The sequence below is a fragment of the Grammomys surdaster genome, unplaced genomic scaffold, assembly GCF_004785775.1.
Source record: "Grammomys surdaster isolate TR1022 unplaced genomic scaffold, NIH_TR_1.0 126051, whole genome shotgun sequence".
Taxonomy (NCBI): Eukaryota; Metazoa; Chordata; class Mammalia; order Rodentia; family Muridae; genus Grammomys; species Grammomys surdaster.
This window is the reverse complement of record NW_021620862.1, coordinates 513977-528071: the sequence shown is the minus strand read 5'-3', so window position 1 is coordinate 528071 and position 14095 is coordinate 513977. Positions and strand designations below refer to the sequence as shown.

Below are 14095 nucleotides of genomic sequence, written 5' to 3'. Positions count from 1 at the left end.
AGTAAATTGCCTCAGACAACTCACTGGACTTTGTGTAAAACACCCACTGTCTGCTGAATGTTTTCCGTAAAGGAGCACTGCACAATGTCCTTTATTGGGCATAACAGACTTCACCTTCTTGCTTAGGTAAACATTTACACTCTTGTAAAAGTGAGCTCAGTGAGTTTTCCTGAAAATAGGACCCTACTTCTGGGATCACATGTTTTTGGGTTTTTTTTTTCTTGCTCCTGTTTTCTTACATACTCTTTTAAAATGTAGGAGTATTAAGTTTTCTTTCAAAAGTAAACATCTATATTGCCGAAGAAATATATATGGTATGTCTTACACTAAAATAACTTATATATTGTTATAATTCAGTCTAATTCTATATATATTCATCTCGCTTAGAAGGAAATTACAAGCAGAAAAGCTTGAGTTCATAAACACAATAATTAAAATTTTAGACACAAGAACTTGGTTCAACATAATTCACCTAAATAGTTGTCTAAGGAGTGATGTCAGTGAATTTTAGCATTTATATTTTATTTTGGCAACACAGTGAGGGAAGTATAGAAAGTAAGGAACAGAGTCAGTGCAAGTTGCAAACTCATAAAAAAAAACAACAGAGACTTAGTTGAGAATTGTAAACATACAATTAAGAAGTCTAGTGCTGAAGCTAGATATGTATGCTAGTCCTTTGGCCATTTACAGAGGTGAACTGTACAAGTTAAATTGTACAGTTTACCTAACTTGTGCTTAGGGTCTACTTTTACAAAACACATAAACTATGATACCTTAACAGCTGTGTGGTAGGTATTATATAAGCTGTTTTTGCATGGATGTTAACAAAATGCTCAGAGGAACAACAGAGGAAGGATTTTTTTATCTCATGGCCTCAGAGGGCCAAATCATCCTTGCTGACCCCAAACACTTGCCAAGAATATCACAATGGTGCCACCATGCATTAGATAAGAATCTTCATTATGGGGTGGGTGGTAAGGAAGGAGTGGAGGTAATGGATTGTTGGAATAAAGGAGGCAAAGAGAACCATTGACCTTCAAAGACAACATTTTCTTTTGTTTGCAGATGAGGGCCAGTCTAATAATGAAATGAAGCATCTTAATGTATTCTAATATTCAAAGGAACATATTTCACTAGTAGGATCAAAGTCCCTAACAGAGTCTTTAGAAAAAGTCCTTACTTGATAATTTCATACCTCTATACAATGTATCTTGATAACATGTGTCTGAATTTCTTCTCCATCTCTTCCCAGATGCCCACAACCCTGTACCAAATTCACATTCTGTCTTAATAGTGCAGTAAGTCTAGTCAGGGCTACCCTTATGTGCATGACTTTAGGGCTATCCACCAAAGCATGGGCAATCTAATAGGGTCCGTTTCCCTGAACCAAACTGGCACTCTCAATTTCAGCAGTTCTTATCTTGCCAAGGTTCCTTAGTTATGACTGGTAATTTTGTGAACCCCTCCCCATTTCCAGTGAGTTTCTGCATGGATAGATCTTGTACAGGTCTTGTATAGCTAAGCATAGCCACTGCAAGTTAATGAATACAACATCCTTGATGTATCCAGAAGACAGTTTCCCATGAGTCCTCCCTAACCTCTGGCTTTTATAATCTTTCCGTTCTATCATAGAAATTTGTACAGGAGTCGGCCACATTCAGACACCTTCCTCTCTGTGGCTTCAGCATATGGTGCATCACATCTGAGCCTAACTAGAATCACAAAACCAGACAGATGATGTTACAGCTCGTGACAACTAAAGGAACTTTAGAGCCAATCCTCCGGGCTGCCCAGCAAGCGACTATATTATATAGTATATACATCAACTTTTTTTCTTCCTGTGACTTGATCTCTGCCCTGTCTTTTTATCCTCCCTGATCCAATCCCACCTATACATTTAAAGTTCACTCAAGCCCAACACTACATTCTATGTACTGTTGTCCTTAGCAGAAAACACTGGCTTTACAATGAACTATGGAAGAAAAATAATCATGAATCATTTTTTTTCCAGCATAAGCCTCTGATATAATCATGAAGTAGAGGATTTTCAGAGACATTCCAATCCTAGCCCAGGATCTAGATCTCCCTAATCTGCACCATAGCTTCACTGTTTGCTGATTCGGGATCCTGTGCATCTGTGCCTGGAATTTTATGAAGACAAGTAAATTACTGACATCATGGAGTGGTTGCTAGCATACACAGTCATGGAGGGTATCATCCATATTATCAGAAACTGCATATCTTTATAATTCAAACCATTAAAAAAACCAGCATGTGTGGGGCCTTGCAGATCTTTTATTCCTCTCAATTCATAAATTCACTTTGCAACTTAATTCCTAAGCCTCAACACTGTCATTAACAAAGCTAGCCAGCATTCTCTTAGGTTCTCCCAATTTCTCTGAAGAGCCTATTATTGCTCTCTAGTGGCTCAAACATGGGTAGACATGATTCCTCTACAGTCCATCACAAAAGCAACAAAAGTCATAAAGAGATCTTGAAATTGTAGTTATTCATAGTAGGCCTCTCTATACAATTTCTTTTCTTAGGTACCTACAATAGTCAGACTAAAACTTAATTAATTTAAATTAAGTTATTTAGGATGCTAGACTAGGGTCCATCTCAGAATTTAAACCATAATAAAACCTTAATTAATTAGTCTTAAAATTTATAAACTGGGTTTGGTTTGAAAACACTACAGGAAAATAAGTGTTGGGAAGGGGAGCATGTCTTATTGAGAGGAAGATGCAAGGTCATTAGCAGCATAATCCAAACTTTTACCACAGTCCTGGCATAAGATAACATGCCATTACATCACTGCAGTGTTTTAATCTGATGGCAGCACACTGAGCTTCCAGTGATAGTTGTGGTTGTATTTCTAGAATGCACCTTGTAGGAATAGGACATTTGTGGCTCACTAAAGAAAAGGTAGAATAAGTTTTCCATCCATTCTCCTTCATCTCTAGTACTATCAGATCTTGAGGTGGGGGAGTCAAGAATCCCTGTAAGCATCCTAAGCATAGACACTCTGGAGAAACATTTGTCCAAATGCAGAGAATATCAAAAAAAGCCAGTTTTGATATACAAGCATGACTTTAATCCCCAGCCATTTGAGTTTTTAGTAATGCTACAAACAACTGAGTTATACAAAATAACAATCCAAACCCCACCTTTCCTCGAGGATTATACAAAAGGATTGTGTTAGTGCCAATCACTCCTTCACAAATAGTGGCAAAGAACCAAGCTAGCGTGATTAATGTGTTCTCGGCATGTGCTCTGCACTCAGATCTGTGCCCTGTTTCCACAAATGTCCACCCTGGTCCAGGACATTTTGCTATTATAACCTGATGATTGTAGAAAAATAATGAAGCATCACAGGGATGTCAATGCCCTAAACTGCAGTGGGCTCTGAGCTTAGATTCACAGAGCAAAAAAATTATACAGCAAAAATAAATACAAGTATATGATGCATAGTTCATATAGGTAATGCAACAAAGAAAAAGAATACAGATTCACAGCTTAGCAAACTTTAAGCTTTATGTTCCTTCAGCCCATAAAAGTATAATCAAGAAGTCCAACTGTCTGAGTATCATAAAAATGTAAAAAAAATAAATTATCTTTGGGGCTTTTTGCTAAGCCTGTAAGAAAAGACTTTACAATAACTACTTTCCCTCGACTTAATAATCTATTTGTAACTTAAAATGATGTATGAGGTCTTTCTATTTGTAAGAAATAACTCTGGGTAATGATCTTTATTTTAAATTAAAGCATATTCTGATATTGAATTTCCAAAAGTAGGTTTTAATGAAAGCATATTATCTCACATGTCTTTTTCCCCATCCACTACAAGGCTGCGATTGATGAAAAGGTTACCCTGGGCTCACTGCAGCCTACCTCTTCTCAAGTTTCTATTCCTAACTGACTTTGCCTTTCAATAAGAACCATTCACTCCACCGTCCAACAGCATTTACTGCGATTTTAATGTCTCAATAAATATAATAAACAGGTCTTAAAATTCTATATCCCATGTGAGCAAAAACACTTCAGGGTTAAAAAACGAAGGAGGGGGCATGAAGCAATGTCTATGCAAAGCCTTGTAAACTTGAGTTTCATAAGGCAACCAGACACTGGAAAACCTAGAGGAAGACACAATATTACCCATGCTGAACCCAATTTCTTTTGAGAGCATTACATACAAAAATAAACAAATGATTATGGATAAACTTTCTTTTGATAATTAATAGACAAGTGAAAAAAGCCCTTGTCTCTGAGAATGGAACTAGAATCTGTATGATAAAGCCCTGGGGTTTGTAATGTACAATTTGTTTATAGAACATTCTACATGAAAAGCATGATTGAGTGGTAGCACAGTGAGATACAGGGACTACTCCATGCGTGAATTACCTAAACACACATGAAATGTCACCATAAAAACAATCCTTCATAGCTCCAGGGGTTCAGAAAAGCCCCTTCCAGAATTTTCTTTTACTTTTTAAGAAAGTATTCTGATGTGTTTTACTCATAACTTGAAACCACAGTGACTACCAGGAAAAAGAAAATGTCACAAGGAGAAATGGAAGCTTGTGTCTGTGTCACTACTTAAAGAGTCTCCTCACGTCCTCCCTGCCATTTATTTCCCAACAAAGCTAGAATCCATTTGACTGCTCCCTTCGCATGCCACCCAGAGCCAACAGATATGCATGTGAAGTGTGGCTGACTCACACAGCATGGAGACAATGTTTAAGAAACCACACAGTTATGCGAGCACTCAGCCTTTCAAGTTTCCAAAACAAACTGCTCTCCTTAGAGATAAAACATCGTCCAAAGATACAGCTGAGCTCAACTTCTAAGAGCCACTGATGTAAATAATTCTCATATTTATCTTCATTCAGAAAACACAAATGAGGATGGCCCCATAGTAAATTCAGCATTTCTGCAATGCTGGCTGGGAATGCAAATGACAGGACTCAAACATGATCCCCTGGAGCTGAAAGTCCCAGTCACTCCATCCACTCCTACTCCCAAACTCTGTGAGAAGGAACTGTTACTGGGTGCCACTCCAACCTCAGATCCATAGCAAGAGTCTGCCAGAAAACTTATTAGTCATAATCAAGAAAGAATCATCTACATTGCTGCTCCTGTTGGTTGGTGGCTTAGAGGGTCTCTGTTTCAAACACATTCCACGTCTATGGCCGCACATCATTTCTTAAGAAGGACAGAACAATGGTGGTGAGATTCAGTGTTTAATATGAAAGGTACTATGTGTTGCTAAATAAGAAACCTTGGACATTTTATGATAAAAAGTCAATGGGGAATCAGAATATAATATGATTTTTTCCAGGTTTATTCAATGTCAGCTAGTGGGAGAGATAGAATTCAAATCTCTCTCAATCTGTTTGGCCTGCCATGACAAAATGCCACTGACTGAGTGGCTTACAGAAAAAAAAAATGGGTCAGAGTTTTGACAGTGGGATGGCAACCCAATCCCTCACTTGATGCTCTGTCTTTTGCTGGAGGTAGGCTCTGTAAGTTCCTTCTCCTTACTAAGGTCCCTCTCTTTGAATCCTGAGAGTCTCTCACTTCCCAGGTCTCTGATGCATTCTGAAGAGTCCCCCCAACCACTTACCTCCTGAGGTTGCCTGTTTCCATTCTTTTTGCTGGTCCTCAGGGCTTCAGCCCTTTTCCCTCACCCAGTACCAGATCCGGTCCCCCTCCCTCCCAACCCCTACCCACCCTCCACTTTCCCTCAAATGAGGAAGGGAGTTGCCATCCCACTGTTAAAACTCTAACCCATATTTGTTCCTGTCTGAAAGAACTGCAGGGATAGAAATGGAGAGGAGCCTGAGAAAAAGAAGGTCCAGCAACAGGCCCAAATTGGGATCCAGCTCAAGAGGAGGCCTCAAGGCCTGAAACTATTACTGAGGTTATGGAGCACTCACAAAAAAGGACCAATCATGGTAGCACTCCAGTAGACCCAACAAGCAGCTGAAAGAGTCAGATGCAGATATTTGTACCCAACCAATGGATAAGCTGCTGACCCCTGTGGTTGAATTAGGGAAAGGCTGGAAGAAGTTGAGGAGGAGGGCGACCCTGTAGGAGGACAAGCAGTATCAATTAACCTGGGCCCCGAGATCTTTCAAACACTGGAAGACCAATCAGGCAGCATACACCAGCTGATATGAGGCCCTCATCACATGTACAGCAGAGGACTGACAGGTCTGGGTTCAGTCAGAGAAGATACACCTAACCCTCACAGACTGGAGGGCCCAGGGAGTTTACAGGTCTGGTTGGGTGGGGACACCCTTGTGGAGACAAGGGGGTAGGGAAAAGGTATAGGATATGGAACAGTCAGAGGGTGGACCGGGAGGGGGGAATAAAATCTGGAGTGTAAAATAATTGATTAATTAATTAGTTAATTAATCAATTAATTAAAAGAAATTTATTTTGTCACAATTCTACAGGATGGGAAGAATGTTCAGTACTGAAATACTAAAAGAAGCTGGGGTTATAGCTCAGTTGACAAAATGTTTTCGAAACACTGGTAAAGTTCCATCCCCAGCACCACATAAATCAGCAGGGTGTGGCACACCAGTAATCCCAGCACTCAGGAGGAAGGTAAAAAAAGGATGCTCTTGCATACAGAGTTTGAGGCTCTGTATGCAGCCAACATAAACCAACTCAAAGAATCAACAACAGAATAGTATTATAGGCCAGTGGTATTATAGACACAGGTTCACTTAGAGCTTGTAGATAGCGACTTACTTTAACCTACTTGCTGTGTCACATAGCAGGGAGTGGGGGATGAGATAAGGGGAGCTGATATGTGCATGTAAACCTCTGGTCTCTCTACTCTTTACAAGTGCAGGAATTCTGAAACAAGGCTCTCATCTTCGTGAACTACTAAAGGTCTTTTCTTCCAAACACCATCATATTAAACATCATCTTCCTCATAGGAATCTGACATAAACGTCAAGACTGTAACAAAATCAAGGCACTTGGCCCCACAACTGTTAATTGATACCTGAAGGGAGATTTTTTAAAAACCCATGTAAGTAGTGGTATTGGGAAATAAAAAGTATGCTGTAAATGTTAAAAATGGAAAACTGAAAATGAGCATTTCAAGGACTAGACTAGGGTAAAACATTTTAGTCCTCTACAATCTATGGGCAACTGGAAGCCTAGAAAAGATCTGGTCCATTCTACACTCAGTGTACCACACCCATTTTATAAGTACATAGAATGTGTTATCCATCACTAGTATGTTTTCTCACTGGTTTGACTACTTTCTTGCTGTGATGATATATAGGGCAGACACAGTGTAAGGGGGAAAGGGGATTTATATTCCCAGAGGGGTCTAATTCATCACTGCAGAAAATACAAGGAAGCAGGTACAGCAGGCAGGAGGGCAGGAGAGGCACTGAGGCAGATACAGGAGGCTGCATGGTTACATTGCATCTGCACAGGAAGCAGACAGTGACTTGGAAGTGTGGGTCAACTACCAAGCCTCACAATTCCTCACCCTATACCCAGGAACTCTTCCACTAGGCTCATCCTCCTAAAGAGCCTAAAACCATACCAAGCAGCTACTGTAGCTGGGGACCAACAGTTCAAATATGGTAAACCTATGGAGGACATTTTACATTCAAGGCACACCAATCTTGATGTGTTTTTTGTGTATTTGTTTTGTTTTGTTTGTTTTTCTGTAAATACTTGAGTTTTCTAAACTTGGATCCATCCAGGACAAGAGATATCATTTAGGGGTACAATCCCAAATGTTATTTTTAACATGTTTTATGTAATTCACATGTGAAAATAATTAATAATTTCATTTTCCTAAGACCAATAACTAAGAGAAATTATGGGACCATCAATACTCTTAGAATATAAATACTATTGAGACCAGGAAAATGTCTCAGCAGGTAGTAGTGCCTATCACACAATCCTGATGACCTAGGTTTGATTGTCACAATCATATCAAATTCTGAAAGTTGACCTCTCATCTCCAAAGCTATGAACACACGCACACGCGCACACACACACATACACACACACACCTGTATAAATTATTCAAGCAATCTTAGGCCTCAGATTAAAAAAACTGAAATTAAGAACAATGTGGTTTAAAAAGATGGCTCAGCATCCAAGAGTGTGAATTGTTCTTACAAAGAACTTAGACTGTATAGCTCAGAACCACTGTAATCTCATTTTCTAGGGAATATGAAACGTGCTTTTGTCCTCCATAGGCACCTGCATTCATATGTACACAGCCATATGTAGATAAGCAAAGACACATACATAAAAAATGTATACAAAAATAATAAAATAAATCTTTAATAACAAAATTAATATTGGCTGAGGAGAAAAATATTAAAGAAAAATATACTCCCTCTTTATAACCACAATATAATTGCCTATCATATTTTTAATGGAAGGTTTGGTAATTTACATCATTATCATTTAATTGCTTTTTACCAATCAGGTTTAAACAAGGCATAAATTTCATTCAGAAAGAACATAATTTAGCATTTATTGCCCACAGTGGTACACTTTTAGTTAGCCTAAGACAGGGCAGAAACTAAACACAAAAAGGAACCATCAACATTAACATCTTAGGCTAATCATCTCTGCAGGATGCCAAAACTATGTCTATGTTTATAGTCAATAAATATATATTAGGTATCCCCTGCTCTAATATCCATAATCTATTCAAACTTTGTAGAGAGAATGTCAAGGTATACATGAATCAGTTCAAGCTTTAGTTATAAGGACAGTTAGCAGTCCTACATTAAAAGTCCCTGTTTTGAGGAATGGTTGCCCAGCACCATGTAAGAAAAGTCCACACCCAAAGGTAGCTAACACATAAAACATACTTATCTAGTCTCATCTAGATTAATGCTTTAAAATATCAAACACAGAGCACACCCAAATATTTTATAAAACTTTGCATACTAATGTCTAAAATTCAATTTTATTGATGAGACTAGTTTTTCAAAACCTGAGGATTAGCTAAAATCTCTTAGCAATTCTCTACCTAAACTGCCTTCTGCTACAGTCAAAATCTCTTAGAAGCTACAACTTGGATAGCTGAAGATGCTGCCTGAGGTTTATAATCCAGACATAGAGGCTGGGTTTGATTTCTAAATGTCTGGTGTAGATTAAAGGGTTGTAGGCTCTCCCTCCATGATGTGCTTATATCTGTGGGAAATGATTTCAAAGGTCAGAAGGACAACAAGTTAGGCAGTTTCACATTTACAAAGTGCATCTTAAGTGGTTTTATTCTTGTTGATCAAGAAACATTTGTTTAACATTTATTAGTATTGTAGAAAGAAAATTAGCTCTGAAGTCTGCTTCAGTTTGAACTGTTAGCAACATGACATTTTATACTTGATATTTAAAGATTTTATTTTTATATGTATTTGTCTGTGCATGTGGGGGGGGGGTGTTGGGGGCATTCCAGGTGTGCCATGGCATGTGTGTTGACGTGAGAGGACAACTTGCAGGAGTCTAGTCTACAGAAAGAATTCAATCCCCTCTTCCCTTTCTATTTTTGGCTTTAGGTGCTGAATAAGACACTTCCCACCTGTTATCTATGAGCAGAGCATGACACAGTGACTGATGGTATTAAGGCTGTGGTTAAGGCCTGGGGAGATGGCTTAGCAGCTAAAAGCAGTTGATCTTGCAGAGAAGCAGGGTTCAATTCCAAGCACACAGAACGGGTTCACCACTCTCTGTAACTCTAGTGGCAAGGGATCTTATTCCTTCCTCTGACTTCTGTGGGTCCCAGGCATGCACATAATACACAGACACACATACAAACAGAACACTCAGATCTATAAAATAAATTATTTTTAAAAGAATATGACTAGACCATGACATCTAGAACATCAATCTTACCATTATCATGTTGACAAAGCACTTCAAAGGTGAATAGTGATGACAAAGTCAGTTATAGATTTAGTCTTTTGACAGGAGAAAAACAAAACAAAACAGTTCCCATAAATGCAAATGAGGTGAGGCAGGCCCAAATATTTAACCCATTGTATGTAAAATTTATGAGATGCTGGATGTAGTCATGAATCTATCTCACGACTTCTAACTTAGTTTGCAGGTGAGAGCAAGCATTTCGATGGGCAAAGTGGCTCTGTAACAAAGTCATCCCTGAAAATGGCCACTCTAATGGTTTAAGATAACCTTTAGAGCAGTATTATATAATTCACCATAGAGATATCAGCGTCAACAGTAGGAAACATGCTATACATGGCAACAACATGTCTGATGGAAGAGGCTTGAGTTCATGTCCATCTGCTCAACTAATGAGTCATGAGATCAAAACTGGTCTACTAAGATGTCTTAGGATTTTTTCTTCTCTACTATGATGCTGGAGGTCTGGATACATTTTTTAGACACTTTCACATCCAAAATCAAATGTAACTAAGTTACATTTCTGTAGATTTGGGGGTATAGTTTATCCTAGATGTGAATTGTAGTGTAGGAGCTATGACAGATCCCTACCTGACAAGACAATGAGGCAGGGTAGACAGGTACAGCTGCTTCCCGGTAGGATGTGAAAGCAGCTGAGCTTTTAGAGAATGGGCATGCAGGGCTTTGAAGGGACTCTAGCACTCCCTTCAGATCCTAATAGGATAAAGTGTATGCATAATTCTGTGTGACCCTTCAACTACTGACGTTCACGCCATGTTATTGTTCGAATTGCATGTTAAGTGAGCAAATTTTCAATGAACTCTCGCTGGCTGTAGCACAGACACAGATGTCAGGCGGACTCCTTTGTTCATAAGGTTCTCATTATTAGCTCAACCCGAGCTGAATATTTGACTGAAGGAAAAGACCATATCATTATTTTCAGATTTCACTCTATGACTTAACGGGACTACATCTGCCAGCTTCAGAAACACCAAGTGGTGCTTGGCGCCAGCCTTGGCGTTCTTTTCTGTGACTATTACCCCAAATGTCTCAGCCTGAGGAAGCCTCCTCACCATCAAAACAATTTAATAAAAACTAAAATTCTGATTAAGAGTTACTCATCAATTGACAGGGCATGCCATGCTAGTGCTATTTATGAATTATACCCCATGATATTTTAGTACTAACAAACAGAATCTGCATTCACAAATGGGCAAACTAGAAAGCCAGTAACTATTTTCATGATTTATAAGTTCTGTGTTATACTTGAAACCACATTTCTTTAATAGGTAAATTGGCATTCCTTTGAATAACTCAGTCTGCTTTAAATCTATTCTTAGGCTCTGGGCAGCACAAGGATGATTTGAAATACTTATATTTAATTCTTCTGTTCATCTTTGGACCATATCTCAGCATAGATATGATAGAAAGCTATGACTTGGGAAAGTTTGTCAAGTATAAGGCAGAATGCATTACAATACTGACACCAAAACCATTAGAAAAATGTTACAAACACTCAAATTCCAATCATAAAGTATTCCATAAGCCCATTAAAATGTACATTAGAACAACATAAAAGAGTAACTGCTTCCATGTGTCTGGGCATCATCAATAATGCAAATCAACAAGGATAACTTGATATCACCTTTGCTCATCACTAGAAAAGGCAATTCAGGGGCTGGGAAGAGGGAATAGTGGTTTGGTATGCTTACTGTTCTATCATTAAAACCTATGTTTGGATCCCAGAAACCAGGTCAGGTGGCTCATACATGCCTCTGACTATATTTCTAAAGGATTTGATGCCCTCTTCTGGCATCCACAGGTACCTACACACATGTGGAAACACATACACACATACATACACACACATACACATATTTAAAAAATAGGTAAATAAATAAATAAATAAATAAATAAATAAATAAATCAAGTCCAACCTTCTATAGTAGAAGGACCTTGGGTTTATGCTATAGTTGCTCCAAATGCCTGGGAAAAGAATGACAGATTTTTCTACCTGAGAGTCATACACGTAATGAAATTGTATCATTCTGCCAGTATTATGCAGAAGCTTGGAACTGAGGATCTAAGAGAACTTGCCCTATTTTCTACTCAATGTTTTAAATACATCTCAGACAAATGTCCATTCAGCCTCTTGAAAATGCCTGTTTTCAGTTCAGTCCTAAGTAGAGCAATTTAGTTCACTAATCGGCATTTCTAATCCTAAGAACATCTTTAAAAGAGCAAATGCTACAAATGGTTCTGTAATTCACATACTGGATAGAACTGGTTTGGATTAGAATTTTAGGCTTGTACCTGTATTATACTTCCGTATCAAGTATCCTGAGGCTCAAGGCTCAACTAATGCTGCTCTCTTGGGGTTTTCTTCTCTGGGTATTTTCAATGGCTAGGAACCCGACTATCTGGTTCACATTAGTAGTTACTAGTAACTCTTGCATGGTGGCATTCAGATACGATCTAACAAGTAACAGAGCTAGTGGGACTCACGCTTCATATGATACCAAATTTAAAATTTTGTAACAGCAGACTAAGCACATTTGCAACAGACTGAGCACTTGTGATCACACTATTTGTGTTTTGCAATCTTAATCACCCCTTCCTCAGCCCTGTTCATGTCTTTGAATTAGGAATGAAGGTCTTTGAGGTTGATTAGATCTTGAGGGTAGAGTCCTCAGGAATGAGATCTGTTATTTCATGAACAAAGCACATAGGAGCTCCCTGAACTTCTACCACAAGCAGAATACAAGCAGAAAATGATTCTCTGAATCCCAGGGCAGGGCCGTCACCAGAGTCTAACCAAGCTGAAATCTTGATTGGAACTCTCAGGCTTCTAGAACTTCAAAAAATAAATTATCCTGTTTAAAAGCTACACAGTCTATGCTACTTTATTACCATGAAAGAACAAAATGAAAATATCATGTGAAAATTAGATCTTTAATAAGGTATAAAACAGACAGGAGGACATATACTTAGCTGTATGAATACAGTAAAGATTGAAAGAACTTTCTCACAAAAAAAATCACAAAATTTAGTCCAAAGGTTAGTATTAAGTGACTGGATTTAAATTTTTTACACTTACCATGTTGTATGTCTTTCATATCTAAATGAAGGCTAGACATTAGAATTCCTACTGCTTGTGATCTTTTGTTGCTAAGCAATTTGACAACCTGTTCAAGAAAGAGGAAAATGAGAAGGGTTAACATAAATCCTAATATGTTTAGCAACATTTTAAAATCCTAAATGAGCCTCAGTCCTGTTCTCTGAGCTTCATTCGTTATAATCTGCAATTTTTATCACATGGCATGGACCCAACATTCATTCAGCAGTTTCTTGCTTTCCTAAAAGTTATCTCCTTTAAAGTTATCCACATCCATTTCCATCTGACATGTCTAAACCAAGCTCCAACTTTGGACATCCAGCCAATGTCTCCTTCGTTATGTTGTATGACGGAGTAAGGGTACCACAGTTCTCCATTCATCTACCAGAGCTGAAAAACTAGGTACCAATCTAGAGCTGTCCCTTTCCTCTGTTTGTAGAGCATCATAATAATAATAATCATTATAATCATGTCAGTCCAGAACATTTGCCCCATGTCTTCTGAAGCTGTGCCCTCCAGGTCAATGATAGTGTTCACTTCTATATTACATTTGACATAGATCAAAATAAAAGGTCTGTTATTGATTCCTCCAGTCATTGTTTCTCAACACTGGGTCATGACCATCATCACAAATTTTCAAAATGTAAGTCCCTAGGCTGTAACCTAAACCCATTTAACAGAAAATCTGAAAGTAGGGGTGTCATCAACATCTTCAACATCTCCTAAGGAATTCTAGGACCACTGATGGAATTTCATCCTTCCCATCCACTCTCCTTACCTATGCCGAGCTGGAATAGCTTACCTATTCCAGCCTTCTAAACCTGCTGGACTCTACTTGTTGTTTCTTGACCTTTAACCTTTAATCTTTGAATAGACAATGGTCTCTACAAAGGTCATATAGGTAACTCCATGGTTCCTTTCTGAAACTTGCCCTTTCTACTTGATTTCAGAAACACTTGAGTCCAAGCTTTCATTTACATTCTAATACCCAAGACAGGAGGGATAATTGTCTGGCATCATCCAGAAGGTAATGCATTCAGAAGAAGACAGAACTCTCAAAGA

General features: G+C 38.4%; 1 protein-coding gene across 2 annotated transcripts in view; it reads right to left on the bottom strand.

Moving 5' to 3' along the window:
* Window positions 1-14095, bottom strand: part of Fmn2 (formin 2) — a 339367-nt gene that overhangs the window by 177996 nt on the left and 147276 nt on the right. For both annotated transcript variants that reach the window (XM_028755264.1, XM_028755265.1), the window contains one exon: window positions 13016-13103. In XM_028755264.1, coding sequence (XP_028611097.1) covers window positions 13016-13103 — 88 coding nt within the window. The remainder of the gene's footprint in view (window positions 1-13015; window positions 13104-14095) is intronic.